Below are 22,366 nucleotides of genomic sequence, written 5' to 3' on the forward strand. Positions count from 1 at the left end.
ATATATTAGTTAAGAGTTAAATTACTTTGTTCTGGGAGGGACAATGCCTTTTTTTTTTTTTTTAGTAGACGAATATGTCAGAAAAAGTGGAGCGGGGCCATTATAAATCTGGTGACCAAGGTCCATATTATTTATTCTATATAAACCAGAAAACCGACATTGGAATTTCCAAAATATCCGTCCACAAAACATCTCACCTCCCCCATCATCAATAGGACGTCTATTGCACCACATCAAATAAAACCTCCTGACTGCAGAGGATTTCTACTGTATTTAATTTTTTTTAAGTTCATCCACAGAAGGAAATTCCAAGCAGCAGAAGTCATAGAAAATAGTGGTGAAACTTTTACAACCACTTCCTCATGAAAACGGTGATTACTGACAATCAGCAGCAATTCTGTGCGCTGAAACAGCAAATAGCAGGGGAGCAGTATTATAGTAGTTATATTCTTGTACATATGAGCAGTATTATAGTAGTTCTATTCTTGCACATAGGAGCAGTATTATAGTAGTTATATTCTTGTACATAGGTGGCAGTATTATGGTAGTTATATTCTTGTACATAGGGAGCAGTATTATGGTAGTTATATTCTTGTACATAGGGGCAGTATTATAGTACTTATATTCTTGTACATAGGTGGCAGTATTATGGTAGTTATATTCTTGTACATAGGGAGCAGTATTATGGTAGTTATATTCTTGTACATAGGGGCAGTATTATAGTACTTATATTCTTGTACATAGGGAGCAGTATTATGGTAGTTATATTCTTGTACATAGGAGCAGTATTATAGTAGTTATATTCTTGTACATAGGGAGCAGTATTATGGTAGTTATATTATTGTACATAGGAGCAGTATTATAGTAGTTATATTCTTGTACATAGGGACAGGATTATAGTAGTTATATTCTTCTACATAGGGGTAGTATTATAGTAGTTATATTCTTCTACATAGGAGCAGTATTATAGTAGTTATATTCTTGTACATAGGGACAGGATTATAGTAGTTATATTCTTGTACATAGGGGCAGTATTATAGTAGTTATATTCTTCTACATAGGAGCAGTATTATAGTAGTTATATTCTTGTACATAGTGGGCAGTATTATAGTAGTTATATTCTTGTACATAGGGAGCAGTATTATAGTAGTTATATTCTTGTACATAGGTGGCAGTATTATGGTAGTTATATTCTTGTATATAGGGGCAGTATTATAGTACTTATATTCTTGTACATAGGGAGCAGTATTATAGTAGTTATATTCTTGTACATAGGTGGCAGTATTATGGTAGTTATATTTTTGTATATAGGGGCAGTATTATAGTACTTATATTCTTGTACATAGGGACAGGATTATAGTAGTTATATTCTTGTACATAGGGACAGTATTATGGTAGTTATATTCTTGTACATAGGTGGCAGTATTATGGTAGTTCTATTCTTGTACATAGGTGGCAGTATTATGGTAGTTATATTCTTGTACATAGGGGCAGTATTATAGTAGTTCTATTCTTGTACATAGGGGCAGTATTATAGTAGTTCTATTCTTGTACATAGGGGCAGTATTATAGTAGTTCTATTCTTCTACATAGGAGCAGTATTATAGTAGTTATATTCTTGTACATAGTGGGCAGTATTATAGTAGTTATATTCTTGTACATAGGAGCAGTATTATAGTAGTTATATTCTTGTACATAGGGGCAGTATTATAGTAGTTATATTCTTGTACATAGGAGCAGTATTATAGTAGTTATATTCTTGTACATAGGAGCAGTATTATAGTAGTTATATTCCTGTACATAGGAGCAGTATTATATTAGTTATATTCTTGTACATAGGGAGCAGTATTATAGTAGTTATATTCTTGTACATAGGAGCAGTATTATAGTAGTTATATTCCCGTACATAGGAGCAGTACTATAGTAGTTATATTCTTGTACATAGGGGCAGTATTATAGTAGTTATATTCTTGTACATAGGGGCAGTATTATAGTAGTTATATTCTTGTACATAGAGGGCAGTATGATAGTAGTTATATTCTTGTACATAGGAGCAGTATTATAGTAGTTATGTTCTTGTACATAGGGGCAGTATTATAGTAGTTATGTTCTTGTACATAGGGGCAGTATTATAGTAGTTATGTTCTTGTACATAAGAGCAGTATTATAGTAGTTATATTCTTGTACATAGGAGCAGTATTATAGTAGCTATATTCCTGTACATAGGCGCAGTATTATAGTAGTTATATTCCTGTACATAGGCGCAGTATTATAGTAGTTATATTCCTGTACATAGGAGCAGTATTATAGTAGTTATATTCTTGTATATAGGGGGCAGAATTATAGTAGTTATATTCTTGTACATAGGAGCAGTATTATAGTAGTTATATTCTTGTACATAGGGGCAGTATTATAGTAGTTATATTCTTGTACATAGGAGCAGTATTATTGTAGTTATATTGTTGTATATAGGGGCAGTATTATAGTAGCTACAGTCATGGCCAAAAGTATTGACACCCCTGCAATTCTGTCAGATAATACTCATTTTCTTCCTGAAAATGACTGCAAACACAAATTATTTGGTATTATTATCTTCATTTAATTTGTCTTAAATGAAAAAACACAAAAAGAATTGTCCTAAAGCCAAATTGGATATAATTCCACACCAAGCATAAAAAAGGGGGTGGACAAAAGTATTGGCACTGTTGGAAAAATCATGTGATGCTTCTCTAATTTGTGTAATTAACAGCCCCTGTAACTTACCTGTGGCACCTAACAGGTGTTGGCAATAACTAAATCACACTTGCAGCCAGTTGACATGGAATAAAGTTGACTCAACCTCTGTCCTGTGTCCTTGTGTGTACCACATTGAGCATGGAGAAAAGAAACAAGACCAAAGAACTGTCTGAGGACTTGAGAAACCAAATTGTGAGGAAGCATGAGCAATCTCAAGGCTACAAGTCCATCTCCAGAGACCTGAATGTTCCTGTGTCTACCGTGCGCAGTGTCATCAAGAAGTGTAAAGCCCATGGCACTGTGGCTAACCTCCCTAGATGTGGACGGAAAAGGAAAATTGACGAGAGATTTCAATGCAAGATTGTGCGGATGTTGGATAAAGAACCTCGACTAACATCCAAACAAGTTCAAGCTGCCCTGCAGTCCGAGGGTACAACAGTGTCAACCCGTACTATCCGTCGGCATCTAAATGAAAAGGGACTGTATGGTAGGAGACCCAGGAAGACCCCACTTCTTACCCCGAGACATAAAAAAGCCAGGCTGGAGTTTGCCAAAACGTACCTGAAAAAGCCTAAAACGTTTTGGAAGAATGTTCTCTGGTCAGATGAGACAAAAGTAGAGCTTTTTGTGCAAAGACATCGACAGAGTTTACTGGAGAAAAAAAAGAGGCATTCAAAGAAAAGAACACGGTCCCTACAGTCAAACATGGCGGAGGTTCCCTGATGTTTTGGGGTTGCTTTGCTGCCTCTGGCACTGGACTGCTTGACCGTGTGCATGGCATTATGAAGTCTGAAGACTACCAACAAATTTTGCAGCATAATGTAGGGCCCAGTGTGAGAAAGCTGGGACTCCCTCAGAGGTCATGGGTCTTCCAGCAGGACAATGACCCAAAACACTTCAAAAAGCACTAGAAAATGGTTTGAGAGAAAGCACTGGAGACTTCTGACGTGGCAGCAATGAGTCCAGAGCTGAATCCCATAGAACACCTGTGGAGAGATCTAAAAATGGCAGTTTGGAGAAGGCGCCTTCAAATATCAGGGACCTGGAGCAGTTTGCCAAAGAAGAATGGTCTAAAATTCCAGCAGAGCATTGTAAGAAACTCATTGATGGTTACCGGAAGCGGTTGGTCGCAGTTATTTTGGCTAAAGGTTGTGCAACCAAGTATTAGGCTGAGGGTGCCAATACTTTTGTCTGGCCCATTTTTGGAGTTTTGTGTGAAATGATCAATGTTTTGCTTTTTGCTTCATTCTCTTTTGTGTTTTTTTCATTTAAGACAAATTAAATGAAGATAATAATACCAAAGAATTTGTGATTGCAATAATTTTCAGGAAGAAACTGAGTATTATCTGACAGAATTGCAGGGGTGTCAATACTTTTGGCCACAACTGTATATTCTTGTACATAGGAGCAGTATTATAGTAGTTATATTCTTGTATATAGGGGCAGTATTATAGTAGTTATATTCTTGTACATAGGGGGCAGTATTATAGTAGTTATATTCTTGTACATAGGGGCAGTATTATAGTAGTTATATTCTTGTACATAGGGGCAGTATTATAGTAGTTATATTCTTGTACATAGGAGCAGTATTATAGTAGTTATATTCTTGTACATGGGGGCAGTATTATAGTAGTTATATTCTTGTACATGGGGGCAGTATTATAGTAGTTATATTCTTGTACATAGGGGCAGTATTATAGTAGTTATATTCTTGTACATAGGGGCAGTATTATAGTAGTTATATTCTTGTACATGGGGGCAGTATTATATTAGTTATATTCTTGTACATAGGGGCAGTATTATCTACTATATAATTGTCTAAGGGTCACTTCCGTCTGTCTTTCTGTCACGGATATTCATTGGTCGCGGCCTCTGTCTGTCATGGAAATCCAAGTCGCTGATTGGTCGTGGCAAAACAGCGATGACCAATCAGCGACAGGCATAGTCCGGCAGAAAAATGGCCGCTCCTTCATCCCCACAGTCAGTGCCCGCTCCGTACTCCCTTCCAGTCAGCGCTCACAGGGTTAATGGCAGCATTGACCACGGTGTAATGCACTCCATTAACGCTGCTATTAACAATGTGTGACCAACTTTTTACTATTGATGCTGCCTATGCAGCATCAATAGTAAACATATCTAATGTTAAAAATAAAAAATAGTTATACACTCACCGTCCGTCGGATCAGGAACCGGCCTTTCCCGCTCCTCGCGACGCCCCGGTGACCGCTCCATGCATTGCGATCTCATGAGACCGCAATGCACTCTTCAGACCAAAGCGCGCGAGAAGCGTCGGTAACCGCTTCGATCCGGGGGCCAACTGAAGGGGAGTATATAACCATTTTTTATTTTAATTCTTTTTTTTTTTTTTTTTTTTAACAGGGATATGGTGCCCACATTGCTATATACTGTGTGGGCTGTGCAATATATTACGTGGGCTGTATTATATACTACTACATGACTGGGCAATATACTACGCGGGCATGCATATTCTAGAATACCCGATGAGTTAGAATCGGGCCACCATCTAGTAGTAGTTATATTCTTGTACATAAGGGCAGCATTATAGTAGTTATATTCTTGTATATAGCAGTATTATAGTAATTATATTCTTGTATATAGGGGCAGTATTATAGTAGTTATATTCTTGTACATCGGAGGCAGTATTATAGTAGTTGTATTCTAGTACATAGGGGCAGTATTATAGTAGTTATATTCTTGTACATAGGGGCAGTATTATAGTAGTTATATTCTTGTACATATTGGGCAGTATTATAGTAGTTATATTCTTGTACATAGGGGCAGTATTATAGTAGTTTTATTTTTGTACATAGGGGCAGTATTATAGCAGTTATATTCTTGTACATAGGGGGCAGTATTATAGTAGTTATATTCTTGTACATAGGGGGCAGTATTATAGTAGTTATATTCCTGTACATAGGAGCAGTATTATAGTAGTTATATTCTTGTATATAGGGGCAGTATTATAGTAGTTATATTCTTGTACATAGGGAGCAGTATTATAGTAGTTATATTCTTGTACATAGGGGGCAGTATTATAGTAGTTATATTCCTGTACATAGGAGCAGTATTATAGTAGTTATATTCTTGTACATAGGGGGCAGTATTATAGTAGTTATATTCCTGTACATAGGAGCAGTATTATAGTAGTTATATTCTTGTATATAGGGGCAGTATTATAGTAGTTATATTCTTGTACATAGGGGGCAGTATTATAGTAGTTATATTCCTGTACATAGGGGCAGTATTATAGTAGTTATATTCTTGTACATAGGGGGCAGTATTATAGTAGTTATATTCCTGTACATAGGAGCAGTATTATAGTAGTTATATTCTTGTATATAGGGGCAGTATTATAGTAGTTATATTCTTGTACATAGGGAGCAGTATTATAGTAGTTATATTCTTGTACATAGGGGGCAGTATTATAGTAGTTATATTCTTGTACATAGGGGCAGTATTATAGTAGTTATATTCTTGTACATAGGGGGCAGTATTATAGTAGTTATATTCTTGTACATAGGGAGCAGTATTATAGTAGTTATATTCTTGTACATAGGGGGCAGTATTATAGTAGTTATATTCCTGTACATAGGAGCAGTATTATAGTAAAATTCTTGTACATATTGGGCAGTATTATAGTAGTTATATTCTTGTAACTAAGGGCAGTATTACAGCAGTTACTATTTTGCTACATACATAATGATGTACAACAAAACAAGCGTAGACAGGACAAAAAGGCTTTATTTTTGAATAAGAAAAATCTACATTAAGTGCAAAAAAAGCAGAAGATACAGAATATGAATTTTTTTTTTACTTTCTGAAGATTGCCAATTCTGAAGATGCAGGTGGTGGGGAGAGGAGACAAGTGCTCTTAAAACTCATTTCCACTGTCATTAGATGAACCTTGTGGTTTGGCATAAGTCCATATGGAGTGCAAATCTAGACGAGAAGCTTCCTGACGTGTTGAAGCTGCGGGTTCACGATCTTGTGATGAGGCCGGCCAGTACGGCAAGCCTTACAGTACCTCTGGATAGGATGGCTGCCATATGTAGGTGTTGTCCACAACCATAAACGTCTCGCTGACAGGCTCGTCGTAGGGCAGTAGGAACGCCTGCAGCTTACAATACACGCACCAGGCGGTATATTGTGCCCTCAAATCCTTGGTCAACTTTGCTCCACCCCTCCCCCACAAGAAAAAAAATTTAGGAGAGAGAGGAATGGAAAGAAAGAGGGCGAGAGCCGGTAATGCACTCGAGAATAACCCCTTCAGTGCCACTGAAGGTTCCAGTTTGGGGCACTTATTGAAAATCACTTTAAAAGTGACCTTTATATAGAAACTGCAGAAAAAAAAAAAAGAAATCTAAAACAATAATAAAAAAAGGAAAAAAAGAAAAAAAAAAATTACAGGTTCAGACAAGCACATAAATCTTCTCTCAAAATAACAATAAAAAATATTCTGTCCCATCCTGTGGGGGAATTTGGAATGAAGGTACATGCCATGTACATTTCCCCCTGAGGTCTACCTGACAGACATTCACCATTTCCTTAATTCTGCACCTAAATGCAAGCCCCCTCCCTCCGCCCTTTTATTCCCCGCCACGCTGGGCAGTGATGCAGAGATCCAGGAGCAAAACGAGGGAGTCACATCCGCTGTCCAAAACCGCTCTTTAAAACTGCAACAAAGAGAAAAAAGGGACAATAGTTAGGGCAGAATATGAACCAGAACTTGGTGTACAGACAGGTCACGGGACGACGGTTCTGATAAGGCAATCTGCCTAATTGCTGCTGAGCTGCAGTCACCACTAGAGGGAGCTCACTGCATACAGACTATTTTAGAAAGCGCACAGTATACAGCAAGCTCCTGGGCTCCCTCTAGTGGTGGCTGCACGCAAAATTGGTATTAAAAAAATAAAAAATATTCAGTTTGTGATATAAAAAACAAGCCCCAACTCTTCTAGTATGCGAACCAAACACAGAAGGTGCCGTGCTGCGGGTCTGAATATCTGCACCGCAGGTCAATATCCATATGGAAAAGTACCGCAGCAGTTGTGTAAGATATGTAAAATCTCATCCAACTGCCTGCTACTGTAATCACCGTGGATTTTAGCTGCACAAATCTGTAGGTAAAATCCACAATACTTAGAACCCATCTGGATTTAGAAGGGTTTTTCCGGCAAAACAAATTTCTGCAGCGTCTTTATCACACTGTCAGGATTTGGCTCTGATTGCCTTGTTGAGCCGTCGTCACGTAACCGCTTGCGTGCAATTTGGATGCTAGCAGCGACGAGCCTTCAACACTTCCTGATTTTTTCCTGTTTTTTGGAGAGAAGTGTATGAGAAACTACTCGGCATGTGATTGGAAATCTGGAAATCTATAAATTGCTTAGGAGCAGTCAGCTGATATTCAGGCTTGAACAGAAAAATCAGAGGCGAATCCTGACAGCGAGCATATTAGGCACAGTCAGGCACCTGCAGAAATGTGTATTTTGCCTGGAAACCCCCTTTAAGGTAGAGAACAATTGCTGGGTGACCGATATAGGCGTCCCCCATTCTCCTCTCTGGATAGTTCCAACTGTTAGTAGATGAAGTGGTTTACCCAAGTCCCAATAAAGGGCTTATCAGACGCCGCTCACTTCCGCAATGACAATGAGGGGGCAATAATCTGACCCCACAACGCCTGGTCACACCATATATGATCTGCAGGGATCGCGGTCGTGTCTTGACAGGTAACGTCATCAGCATTGCTCACTTTTTATGTGGAAGTGCGGGGAGCTTTATAACTACTTTAAAGTTCAATGTGAAAGTGACTACACATGGCGAGACCACCTCAACTGAACACAGACCTCCCCCCTTATCTTTGGGGTCTCAGCGGCCAATCAGATCAGGCCATTTTTATACAGGGGGAGGCTGTAACCTTGCGGTACAGGAATCCACCCTGACGTGTTGTGCGGCGTGTGTCCTTACATTTTTTAGGAATTCCTCGGCTACGATACGGGCTCTAGCGTTGACTGACAGCTTCATTTCACTGATCTCCTTGTCGATCTCCTCCATAAAATGAATGACAAAGTCCACCAGCTTGTGTTTGTACATTTGCTCCGTGTGGAAGTTTGTGATCAGGAAGCTGATGTCGTAGCCCTGGGAACAAAAAGCACAAGATAAAAGAACAGATCTTCAAACATAGCTGCAGATCAGAGGGGTGTCGATACACGTTCCTGCTAAAGGCAACGCCAATTACTCCCACGCATCAGGCAGCGATTAAGGATCGGACCCGGCAGGAGCCGCACAGCCTGGATTCACACCGATGACGGCGGAAAATCTTACATGTGAGCAGCAGCATCCAGGAACATGAACCACACCAGACCTAAAGGGGTACTCCAGCCATAACCCATCACATACCCAATGGATGAACGCTACAGCCCCTTCGGGCCGTGCGCGGGTCTCCTGACCCGAACGCTACAGCCTTTTCGGGCCGTGCGCGGGTCTCCTGACCCGAACGCTACAGCCCCTTTGGACCGTGAGTGGGTCTCCTGACCAGGACGCTACAGCCCCTTCGGACCGTGAGCGGGTCTCCTGACCAGGACGCTACAGCCCCTTCGGACCGTGAGCGGGTCTCCTGACCCGAACGCTACAGCCCCTTCGGACCGTGAGCGGGTCTCCTGACCAGGACGCTACAGCCCCTTCGGACCGTGAGCGGGTCTCCTGACCAGGACGCTACAGCCCCTTCGGACCGTGAGCGGGTCTCCTGACCAGGACGCTACAGCCCCTTCGGACCGTGAGCGGGTCTCCTGACCAGGTCGCTACAGCCCCTTCGGGCCGTGCGCGGGTCTCCTGACCAGGACGCTACAGCCCCTTCGGGCCGTGCGCAGGTCTCCTAACCCGAACACTACAGCCCCTTCAGACCATCCGCGGGTCTCCTGACCTGAACGCTACAGCCCCATACATGCCACTGAAGCGGTCTCGTTCAGGTCGGGGGACCCGTGGACGGTTCGTACACTGAGGTCCGTGCTTGGACAGAGTTTCACGTCCGTCTCACCGATGCCATGACTAGTAACACGTACCACTGTCCCGTACGACCGATCACGAGATCCCGCTACGATCCGGCCGATTATCACTCACCTCTACTGGCTTTCTGCGCAGGATAAAGAAATTTTCCGCTCTCATCATCATGAAGCGCATGAATTTGTGACATAAAATCTTTTCAATTTCATCGGCCTAAAAAGAAAGAAGGAAACTTTTGTTACCAGTGTGTTTCTGATTAATGAGCAGGAAGGTTCAGGAATTAGCCCATCAGAGTTACGTGGTAGCCGCATAGTAGTTATAACGGTCACCGGTGTCGCTGGAAATCTGCCTCTCCCCAACCACGCTGGGAGTTGTAGTTGAAGAGCCGACTACCTGTCCGGCAACTGACCTGTTTGACTGCGATGCTGACACGCACGGAGTTAATAGATCCCTCGATCAACACCTTCTCCTTCTCGTTCCTGCTGATGACCACCGGCTGTAAGAGCAGCTCTTTACTACTCCTGCAAAAGAATATGGAGATCCTAAGCACGGGGGAGGAAGTGCGCTGCTGGCGTAACGCTGCGGCCTGTCAGTCTCTTCCTGCAGAGCAGCGCTCGGTCACAAAGGTGCAGGGGAGCTGCACTGGGCCCCATTCACATGAATACACCTGGACGGCTGTGCGCTGCCGTGCGGGGAAAGACTGAACGACATTCAACCCTCATCTTCTATGGCTTCCCTCAATCTAGGGGTAATTTTCCTCTTAGGCACTTCCCCTTTAAAAATCTCCAAAAATTCCCTATTCTTCACGTCGCCGTTTCCGTGGCAACAAGCCGTCATCTGTTCCGAGAACATTTGGGTTCTTTTCAGAAACAAATGTGTAGGAGGAGCGGCAGTGATTTATTACATGGCAATTACAGTCATTAGCGGACGCGTCACGCCAGGTGCCTCGCCCGACAGAAAGAGGAGGCACGAACTGTACGGAGGGTCCTCCGCCGTGTGACTGCGGGGGGCGCCCACTGAGATCAATGGGCCTTAGTCATGTTCTGATGGGCCTCCAAAACAGAGGGTCTCTGCGCTCGGTCTCCCAAACTGGACCCCCACATTAAGTCATTCAATTTAAAAAAATAAGAACCTTGTATTCGGCGTTCACACACAGTGCTAATTTTTTGGGTAAGAATTGTAGTAAATCCGCAGCGTTTGTGAAACTCACAGAACATCGGCTTATTTATTTCTTTAATAAAAAATTTAATAAAATTTGCAGCTTTACTTAAGACACTAATTGGCCTAACGAGCGCTCATTAGGATGCTTGTTCTTAATCACTGGGGATCAACGTATTAAAATGCCGGTATAACTGTCCCTATGCAGTGGCATGTAAAAGTTTAGGCACCCCTGGTAAATTTACTATTATTATTACTGTTATTGTGAACAGTTAAGCCAGTTGAAGATAAAGTGATCTCTAAAAGGCCTAAAGTTAAAGATGACACATTTCCTTTTGCATTTTAACCAAAATAAATAAATATGTCATTTTTTACATTTTAGAAGTTACAGAACTGTTTCTGTAAACTTTTAAAATGTAAAAAATGACATTTATGATGGGCTAATGCAAAAGTTTGGGCACTCTTGGAGATTTATGTGCTCAGAGAACTTTGACCAAGATTACCCCGTTAGGGTGATGACTTGTTCATGATCATCGTAGGAAAGGCCAGATGATGCAAATTTCCAGCTTTATAAAAACCCAGCCTCCTCCAACCTCGTGCCAAAAAAATAGCAGCCATGGATTCTTCTAAGCAGCTGTCTAGCACTCATAATGAAAATGATGGAGGCCCACAAAGCAGAAGGCTATAAGAAGACAGCAAAGCGTTTTCAAGTTGCCGTTTCCTTAGTTCTAAATGCAATTAAGAAATGGTAGTTACAGGAACAGTGGAGGTCAAGATAAAGTCCGGAAGACCAAGCAAAGTTTCAGTGAGAGCTGCTCATAGGATTGCTAGAGGAAAATCAGAACCCCTGCTTGATTGCAAAAGACCTTCAGAAACATTTAGCAGAGTCTGGAGTTGTAGAACACTGTTCTCCTGTTCAGAGACACCTGCACAAATATGGTTTTCATGGAAGAGTCATCAGAAGAAAACCTCTCCTGCATCCTCACCATTAAATTCAGCATCAGACGTATGCAAAAGAACATCTAAATAAGCCTGATGCATTCCGGAAACAAGTCCTGTGGACCAATGAGGATAAACTATAACTCTGGCCACAAAGGTACGTGTGGAGAAAAAAAAAAGGGCACAGAATTTCAGGAACAGAACATGTCGCCCACCATTAATCATGGGGGTGGATCAATCATGCTTTGGGGCTGTTTTGCAGCCAATGACACGGAGAACATTTCACGGGTAGAGGGAAGAATGGATTCAATTAAATTTCAACAAATTCTTGATGCAAACATAACACCATCTGTAAAAAAGCCGAAGGTGAAAAAAGGGAGGGGATGGCTTCTACTAATGGATAATGATCCTAAAGACACGTCAAAATCCACAAATGACGACGTCAAAAGGCGCAGGCTGAAGGTTTTACAATGGCCCTCACAGTCCCCTGATCTGATCATCATTGAAAATCTGTGTCTAGACCTCAAAATAGCAGAGGATGGAAGACGCCCCACGAATCTCACAGAACTGAAAGAATTCTCCAAGGAAAAATGGATGAAAATCCCTCAAACAAGAAGACTCTTGTCTGGCTACAAAAAGCGTTTACAAGCTGTGAAACTTGAAAAAGGGGGCGCTACTAGGTACTAACCACGCAGGGTGCCGAAACGTTTGCATCGGCCGATTTTCCTTTTTGTAATTTTTAAAGGATAAAAGATGAAAATATATATTTTTTTGCCTAAAATACAAAAGGAAATGTGTCATCTTCAACTCTAGGCCTTTTAGAGATCGTTTCATCTTCAACTCGCTTAACGGTTCACAACAACAGTGTTTTTGACCAGGGGTGCCCAAACTTTCACATCCCACTGTAGTTACTGTATTTGGTGATGGCTCGTCTACTAATAACAAAAAGATCAGGCATATGAAAATCCATCTATAAACCCTGGTAGACTTTACTATCCGTAGGTGCGGCCGGTGTTGCCGTTTCTTACCTGACTTCCACTTCGGGTTTGTTATGTCTTTCCACCACCTGCGAGGAGAAGTTTTCCAGACACATCGCCGCCTGTAAGGTGGCGCGGACCGTGTTGAGGTACGGGCGAAGTGTGGCAGACTGGGAAGAGAAGGAACATCATGAGTCTACGGAGGCCACGTCTGCTGAAATGGTAGTCGCTCAGAAAAGGAAGTGGCACGGTCACTAAATAACATCAGATTTCGTCATCTGCACAATGAAAACTAAAGATGTGACGCCATCCTGAGAATCACATAATAGCAGCATTATCTTCTCAGATGATGGGAGTTACCCTACACCCGCGGGACACGCCCGGCCGGGAATCTCACAAGTCAACAGATCCATTAACTTTCTGGCAGGAAAACGAGGCACAATCAGAGGTGGTTAATTATTAGCGGCTCAAGCCTACATTGTCGGTGCTGGAGGGATCGCAGTGTCTGCTGATCCCTACGATCACACACACAGGTGCTGCTCTGCTGATCCCTACGATCACACACACAGGTGCTGCTCTGCTGATCCCTACGATCACACACACAGGTGCTGCTCTGCTGATCCCTACGATCACACACAGGTGCTGCTCTGCTGATCCCTACTATCACACACACAGGTGCTGCTCTGCTGATCCCTACGATCACACACACACAGGTGCTGCTCTGCTGATCCCTACGATCACACACACACAGGTGCTGCTCTGCTGATCCCTACGATCACACACACACAGGTGCTGCTCTGCTGATCCCTACGATCACACACACAGGTGCTGCTCTGCTGATCCCTACGATCACACACACAGGTGCTGCTCTGCTGATCCCTACGATCACACACACACAGGTGCTGCTCTGCTGATCCCTACGATCACACACAGGTGCTGCTCTGCTGATCCCTACGATCACACACACAGGTGCTGCTCTGCTGATCCCTACGATCACACATACAGGTGCTGCTCTGCTGATCCCTACGATCACACAGGTGCTGCTCTGCTGATCCCTATGATCACACACAGGTGCTGCTCTGCTGATCCCTACGATCACACACAGGTGCTGCTCTGCTGATCCCTACGATCACAGAGGTGCTGCTCTGCTGATCCCTACGATCACACATACAGGTGCTGCTCTGCTGATCCCTACGATCACACACACAGGTGCTGCTCTGCTGATCCCTACGATCACACACACAGGTGCTGCTCTGCTGATCCCTACGATCACACATACAGGTGCTGCTCTGCTGATCCCTATGATCACACACAGGTGCTGCTCTGCTGATCCCTACGATCACACACACAGGTGCTGCTCTGCTGATCCCTACGATCACACATAAAGGTGCTGCTCTGCTGATCCCTATGATCACACACAGGTGCTGCTCTGCTGATCCCTATGATCACACACAGGTGCTGCTCTGCTGATCCCTACGATCACACACAGGTGCTGCTCTGCTGATCCCTACGATCACACACAGGTGCTGCTCTGCTGATCCCTACGATCACAGAGGTGCTGCTCTGCTGATCCCTACGATCACACATACAGGTGCTGCTCTGCTGATCCCTACGATCACACACACAGGTGCTGCTCTGCTGATCCCTACGATCACACATACAGGTGCTGCTCTGCTGATCCCTACGATCACACACACAGGTGCTGCTCTGCTGATCTCTACGATCACACACACAGGTGCTGCTCTGCTGATCCCTATGATCACACACAGGTGCTGCTCTGCTGATCCCTACGATCACACACAGGTGCTGCTCTGCTGATCCCTACGATCACACACAGGTGCTGCTCTGCTGATCCCTACGATCACACACACAGGTGCTGCTCTGCTGATCCCTACGATCACACACACAGGTGCTGCTCACTAAATTAGAATACCACCAAAAAGTTACTGTAATTTATACGTAAATAGATCACTGTGTGTAATGACTATATAGTATAGGAGTTTCACTTTTTGTATTGAAAAACTGAAGTAAATTCACTTTTTGATATATTTTGTGAGAAGCTCCTGTATTCCTAACCCTAAAGGACTGAACGTCTGGGGCAACCTGCAGTTATATAGAAGAGAAGATATGGCGGCACTAATCACTCCGAACAAAATCTGTGCGGCCATGTAGTGATCCATCCGCAACCCCACAGCTTTCTGTAATTAGGCAGATTTACCAAACAGACCACCACCATGGAAGGGACCCCCCCCCCCACAACAGAATTCCGTGTTTAACCCGGATACATCTGCCGGTCGCTGGAAGTGGTGATCATCTGATCGCTTCCTTAGAACCGAATGCGCCACCATGTTTTTCCTACTCCTGAGAGCAGCATGATGTAGAGGCAGAGACCCTGATTCCAGTGAGATATCACTTACTGTGCTGCTTGCTGCAGCTTTGATGCAATCACTGATTTGATATCTGAATACTGAACCTACAATACTGATTGGCAGCTTTCTGCCTATGCACAGTGCAGAATCAATAATTGTGGCAGAGTTGGCCTCCTGGTCCATGCTCTAAGGTTAAAGGGGCTATCCAGAAGGTTTTTTTTTTTGCCTATGGGGCTGAGCATTTATTGGCAAGTAGTTGCTAACTACCTGTGCTGCCCTGCGAGGGCTTCTCCATGATGGACCTCTCCTACCTGTGGCTTCACGTCAGAAGAAGCGGCTGTTGATGTGACGTCAGAGGAGGCAGGAGAATCGTTACAAGGCAGCACAGTCAGTAACTATCTAATCCCAGGAGCCAGGTGGTCTCAGTGCCCCCCCGGAAAAGTGGATTATCACTACCAATATCTATTACACATTATCACTACTTTCGTCAGCCTGGATCCAGGGGGTGGTCGATGAAGCCCCCAAAATGGAAAGCAAACGGTCATTTGTTGTAAAACTACAACTCCCAGCATGCCCTAGCAGACGGAAGTTGTGAGTTGTTCTCTACTTCAAAATCCACTCCATATTCTCACTGGGAACCAATGGACGTCACTCGGGCCACTAAAATATAAAGTTGAGTTGCCAACCAAACTACAACTCTCAGCATGCACTGACAGCCCACAGCGGCAATAGCATGCTGGGAGTAGTAGTTTTGCAACAGCTGGAAAATACGTAATTTGGAGAATGCTTCCCTCTAGTATTTTGTGTGTGATAATCAGATGAAGCACAAATCCAAATCAGCAGATTATAAAGTGCAGGAGCGTTATCAGCCACCCCTGGAAAACAGAACATAGCTGATAACAGAGAACAATAGCTTGCATTTAGCTGCCTTAATGTACAAAGAAGGAAAAAAAAATAATCGGTTTAAGGCTCCTGTAATAGTTCCCTGCAGAGATCATTATATGGCGGCACAGAGGCATCTTCCCAGAAAATCGACTGCACGGTGCAGCAGCGATGTGACCGCGCGCGTCTATTTCTGGAGCGCAATTATTCCAGCTGGAATGAGATTTTTTTTCTTCTTTCAATTTATTTCCATGTGTTACAAAATGGAAAAAAAGGGAAAAAAATAAATAAAAAATGTCCACAGATCAAGCCGATGACCGTCTGGTAAGGAGAAGATGAGCGTGGTCCTCAGACTGGGCTGTATGCAGGACAACCCAGCAAGGAGATCAGAATTCAGAATGCTGCTCTTGGTGTGACTGGAGCACAGGAAATGACGCAGCACTTCAATTCCAGGACCAAAGAAGCTAAAGGCGAGCAACACCTAAACCACAACTGAGGCGAACGCAACCGTACAAATCAGCTGGGGGCGAGCGAGAGGGTGACAGAGGAATTCACAAACCAAACCCCACGTGCGCTGACGAAGATAAACTTCCAAAGTTTTGCTCCCGGGCATGTGACAAGCCCGGACACAGCAGGAATACCATCTGCCGCAAACCCACAGACACCTCCCCAGAATATGGAGCAGAGGCCGAGCGTGCAGGAAAGCAACAGGACTTCAGGATGTGCATTACCAAGGAGAACGGGAGGGCGTCTCCAGTTCCCCTTAAAAAATTTTTTGCTGGTGCTACATAAGCAATATCCCTATAAAAGAATATTCCCAACTAGCAAAATTATCACTTTATGACTAACCCCCAACCTTGAAAATAAAAGGGCCACAGAGCTAATTTATCGCCGTGCCTAAGCTTTCCCTCCAGAGCAGCGCTCCTGACCACCTGGCTGTACAGGGGCAGCAGAGCACATAGTAAGGGACCTAGCACCTTTTTAATTACACGATTGTAGGAGGTCCTAGAGATCAGATTGTCACATATCGAATAGATAGTATTCCCATCTATCCCTTTAAATCAACCTTATACGCTGATACAATGCCTTTAAGGACTACAACTGACGATGTGACTGATTGGTGACACATGAGGAAGCTGCGCCATCAATAATCCACGGGATCAGTCACATCTCAGTCGGGTTGGTATATTGCCAGGATGGGTGATGGGTGGGACCACCCGCCTCCCGGACAGGTGAACGGCAGCATAGCCTCGTTCATGTGAGGGGACCTGCTGCAATTCCCAGCACGGCCAGAATAAGGCGCTGCGGCGCTAAGCTCCCTTCATTCTCAGGATCAGTGGGGTCCCAGAAGTCGGAGCCCACCCATCACTTCAATATACCCTCCCTTTATAAGGCCAGAATACCCATTTGAGGATAATTTCACATTTTTACTGCAAGTACAAGAGAGATTTTGCAGCATGCAGGACTGTCGCAAGCTTTATGCAACCTTTCTTCCTCATTTATTGCCATTTTGAGGCTACATGCTTGCGGTCAGTGAATAGAAGCATGTTTGCATCTATAGTAGAAGATTATTAACACTAAAATATGGTGTCTAGACAATGTATCAAGTGTCAACAAACCAAACAGATGAGTAGTGCAGAGGACCCAGCGCAGAGGCCTCCTGACCCAGATACTTTGTTGCAATGTGCAGGGCATTGTCTACACTTGTACCAACTTTCAGCAACGGGAAACATTAGTCTGCGTCAGATTTCTCCCTCTGGATGCAAACAAGTGCGAGATCTGCCCTCAGACTTAGAGACAAGAGATGGATGGAAAGGGCATCACTTCTACTTTCAAAGTGCCCCAAAAACGTTTTAAGACCTCAAAACTACAATTCCTTGCCCGACATCACCAGAGGATTGCGCTACCTGTTCTGTGTGCAGATCATGAGTGATGGCGGCGCACACTGGGAGTAAAAGGAATCCGGCCGCACTAGAGGACACACGGGATGGGTGACTATCCGTAGGACACACGGGATGGGTGACTATCCGTAGGACACACGGGATGGGTGACTATCCGTAGGACACACGGGATGGGTGACTATCCGTAGGACACACGGGATGGGTGACTATCCGTAGGACACACGGGATGGGTGACTATCCGTAGGACACACGGGATGGGTGACTATCCGTAGGACACACGGGATGGGTGACTATCCGTAGGACACACGGGATGGGTGACTATCCGTAGGACACACGGGATGGGTGACTATCCGTAGGACACACGGGATGGGTGACTATCCGTAGGACACACGGGATGGGTGACTATCCGTAGGACACACGGGATGGGTGACTATCCGTAGGACACACGGGATGGGTGACTATCCGTAGGACACACGGGATGGGTGACTATCCGTAGGACACACGGGATGGGTGACTATCCGTAGGACACACGGGATGGGTGACTATCCGTAGGACACACGGGATGGGTGACTATCCGTAGGACACACGGGATGGGTGACTATCCGTAGGACACACGGGATGGGTGACTATCCGTAGGACACACGGGATGGGTGACTATCCGTAGGACACACGGGATGGGTGACTATCCGTAGGACACACGGGATGGGTGACTATCCGTAGGACACACGGGATGGGTGACTATCCGTAGGACACACGGGATGGGTGACTATCCGTAGGACACACGGGATGGGTGACTATCCGTAGGACACACGGGATGGGTGACTATCCGTAGGACACACGGGATGGGTGACTATCCGTAGGACACACGGGATGGGTGACTATCCGTAGGACACACGGGATGGGTGACTATCCGTAGGACACACGGGATGGGTGACTATCCGTAGGACACACGGGATGGGTGACTATCCGTAGGACACACGGGATGGGTGACTATCCGTAGGACACACGGGATGGGTGACTATCCGTAGGACACACGGGATGGGTGACTATCCGTAGGACACACGGGATGGGTGACTATCCGTAGGACACACGGGATGGGTGACTATCCGTAGGACACACGGGATGGGTGACTATCCGTAGGACACACGGGATGGGTGACTATCCGTAGGACACACGGGATGGGTGACTATCCGTAGGACACACGGGATGGGTGACTATCCGTAGGACACACGGGATGGGTGACTATCCGTAGGACACACGGGATGGGTGACTATCCGTAGGACACACGGGATGGGTGACTATCCGTAGGACACACGGGATGGGTGACTATCCGTAGGACACACGGGATGGGTGACTATCCGTAGGACACACGGGATGGGTGACTATCCGTAGGACACACGGGATGGGTGACTATCCGTAGGACACACGGGATGGGTGACTATCCGTAGGACACACGGGATGGGTGACTATCCGTAGGACACACGGGATGGGTGACTATCCGTAGGACACACGGGATGGGTGACTATCCGTAGGACACACGGGATGGGTGACTATCCGTAGGACACACGGGATGGGTGACTATCCGTAGGACACACGGGATGGGTGACTATCCGTAGGACACACGGGATGGGTGACTATCCGTAGGACACACGGGATGGGTGACTATCCGTAGGACACACGGGATGGGTGACTATCCGTAGGACACACGGGATGGGTGACTATCCGTAGGACACACGGGATGGGTGACTATCCGTAGGACACACGGGATGGGTGACTATCCGTAGGACACACGGGATGGGTGACTATCCGTAGGACACCGTGCTGATCGCTGGGGTCTGCACAGCCCAGGCTTGTGTGCAGCGTAGATGAACATGTTGGTCCTCAGCGCCATTCCTTGTGTACGAGGCTGCCGACGAGTACAGTGCCCGGACCCCAGCGATCAGTAAGACATCCCCTACCCCCTAACTTGCAGATCACTGAGGGTCCGAGCTCTGTCTCAGCTTTATCAGGCCAAACAGGATTATATTAGACTAGATGGCAGCCCGATTCTAAAGAATCGGGAGTCTAGAATCCATATATACTTTATTTATTCAAATGTAAGAATAATACAATTAATAAATAATAGTAAGAAAGAACAAAAATAATAGGCAGTATATGGAGAAAACACCAAACAAAAGTTCAAAATTGGTGTGAAAATGTCACTGAACCACTTCACAACTAAATATATATAGTTTTGGTAAATGGTATTATCATTTTTTTGACGAAATTCGGCAGGAGCTTGAAGAGCAACGTCACTGGGCCGCCTCCACGCAGTAGAAACTTGCTGTGAGGTAAAAATTCAAAAATCACACCAAAATGGCGGGCGGAGTGTGTCACAGTACGGCACGTTTCTGATTGGTCGCTCGCAGCAGGCGGCAACCAATCAGACACTGTTGACGTCACTTATCTCCGGACATTAGCTCCGCACATTAGCTCCGCACATTAGCTCCGGACAAAGCCACGGAAGTTGGCACAAATTGCAGGAAGTAGTATTCTAGGCTATATATATATATATATATATATACTCACGTTCCTGGGGTCCACCGCTGCTACTGGTGTGTTATTGTCTGCAACGTTTACACCATGTCAACAGCGCTGCAGACAACCAGTGAGCTCAGCAGCTCTGCCCGAGGTGACGGTACCCCTGCAGCCAGTCAGTGAGCTCTGCCCGAGGTGACGGGAGCCCTGCAGCCAGTCAGTGAGGTCAGCGGCTCTGCCCGAGGTGACGGTACCCCTGCAGCCAGTCAGTGAGCTCTGCCCGAGGTGACGGTACCCCTGCAGCCAGTCAGCGAGCTCAGCCCGAGGTGACGCCACCCCTGCAGCCAGTCAGCGAGCTCAGCAGCTCTGCCCGAGGTGACGCCACCCCTGCAGCCAGTCAGTGAGGTCAGCGGCTCTGCCCGAGGTGACGGTACCCCTGCAGCCAGTCAGTGAGGTCAGCGGCTCTGCCCGAGGTGACGCCACCCCTGCAGCCAGTCAGTGAGCTCAGCGGATCTGCCTGAGGTGACGCCACCCCTGCAGCCAGTCAGTGAGCTCAGCAGCTCTGCCCGAGGTGACGCCACCCCTGCAGCCAGTCAGTGAGGTCAGCGGCTCTGCCCGAGGTGACGGTACCCCTGCAGCCAGTCAGTGAGGTCAGCGGCTCTGCCCGAGGTGACGGTACCCCTGCAGCCAGTCAGTGAGCTCAGCGGCTCTGCCCGAGGTGACGCCACCCCTGCAGCCAGTCAGTGAGCTCAGCGGATCTGCCCGAGGTGACGCCACCCCTGCAGCCAGTCAGCGAGCTCAGCAGCTCTGCCCGAGGTGACGCCACCCCTGCAGCCAGTCAGTGAGCTCAGCGGATCTGCCCGTACCCCTGCAGCCAGTCAGTGAGCTCAGCAGCTCTGCCCGAGGTGACGCCACCCCTGCAGCCAGTCAGTGAGCTCAGCGGCTCTGCCCGAGGTGACGCCACCCCTGCAGCCAGTCAGTGAGCTCAGCCCGAGGTGACGCACCCCCCACAGACACCAGGAGCAGCGGCAGAGACTCCGCACCGGACACGGGGACGGCGAGTAAAGCAGTTTGTTTCTTTTGCAAATAGGAAACAAGGTTTTTCCTGAAACTAAAAAACAAACACATTTCTAACTTCTAGGATATAACCGAGACCACCATCGATCTCCAGAAGGGTCTTGTGTTCCCATATGAAGTTCTGCAGCAGCTGAGCCCGCCATTACTGCTGCCCCCCAGAGACTGCAGCTCCGTCCACCAGGACCCCATTATGTGCCCTGTAGTCTATATGAAACCCTTATGATTCGCAGATTCCCCCCTTACACTGCTCCATAGAGGCCAATGGTAAGACCCTCCTGCACTGCGGTCTATGGGGGTGCAGAGAATCGCATGGTGTGACCGGCGCCATATAACCAGGAGAGCCGCCTCCTAGTATTGTGCAATGCTGGGGGACACCTGCAGAGGGCGCCGCACTCCCCAGAGATAACACGGGGCAGGCTCCGGCGCGGACCTGTGCACATTCCCGGGCGGCCTCCGCCCTCCACCGGTTGCTTCACCCTCCCCAGAGCCGCTCCCAGTCCCCGACAGTGGCCGAACCGTGACCGGCTCCTCCCCGCCGTGTAACCACCGTCCACACATCCCGGCCGGTGACCTCCCGGGGAACCTCCCCGACTCACTCACCATCGCTCCGGTATCTCCCGATAGCGGAAGTGACAGCTCTGCACCTGCGCAGTCGGTCGCTTCCCCCCTCTGAGAGACAGTCAGCCATCCGGCCAAACCATTATTAAAACAGGGGGTGTAAAAGACGAGATACTGGTTTCACGTTACACAAACGTATACAGATCCCACCCTGCCCGCGAGCACGTCTCCC

At 46.1% G+C, this 22,366-nt stretch overlaps 1 protein-coding gene across 1 annotated transcript; it reads right to left on the reverse strand.

Annotated features, from left to right (window-relative positions):
- Positions 1–6,480: 6,480 nt before the first annotated feature.
- Positions 6,481–22,263, reverse strand: ARPC4 (actin related protein 2/3 complex subunit 4). Its single transcript, XM_069736413.1, has 6 exons — positions 22,177–22,263; positions 12,882–13,000; positions 10,166–10,277; positions 9,874–9,969; positions 8,722–8,892; positions 6,481–7,430 (listed from the first exon to the last, which is right to left on the reverse strand). Exons 1-6 carry the CDS (start codon positions 22,177–22,179, stop codon positions 7,425–7,427), a joined length of 507 nt encoding a protein of 168 aa, XP_069592514.1. The 5' UTR covers positions 22,180–22,263; the 3' UTR covers positions 6,481–7,424.
- Positions 22,264–22,366: the final 103 nt, after the last annotated feature.

The sequence above is a fragment of the Ranitomeya imitator genome, chromosome 8 (assembly GCF_032444005.1).
Source record: "Ranitomeya imitator isolate aRanImi1 chromosome 8, aRanImi1.pri, whole genome shotgun sequence".
In the NCBI taxonomy this organism is placed as follows: domain Eukaryota; kingdom Metazoa; phylum Chordata; class Amphibia; order Anura; family Dendrobatidae; genus Ranitomeya; species Ranitomeya imitator.

What these genes read in the sequence shown, in the direction of transcription:
- ARPC4 (XM_069736413.1), bottom strand. An exon ending in AAACCCGAAGTGGAAGTCAG is followed by an intron (nt 10,278 to 12,881) that starts GTAAGAAACGGC and finishes ATTCTTTTGCAG; the next exon opens with GAGTAGTAAAGAGCTGCTCT. An exon ending in TGCGCAGAAAGCCAGTAGAG is followed by an intron (nt 8,893 to 9,873) that starts GTGAGTGATAAT and finishes TTTTGTTCCCAG; the next exon opens with GGCTACGACATCAGCTTCCT.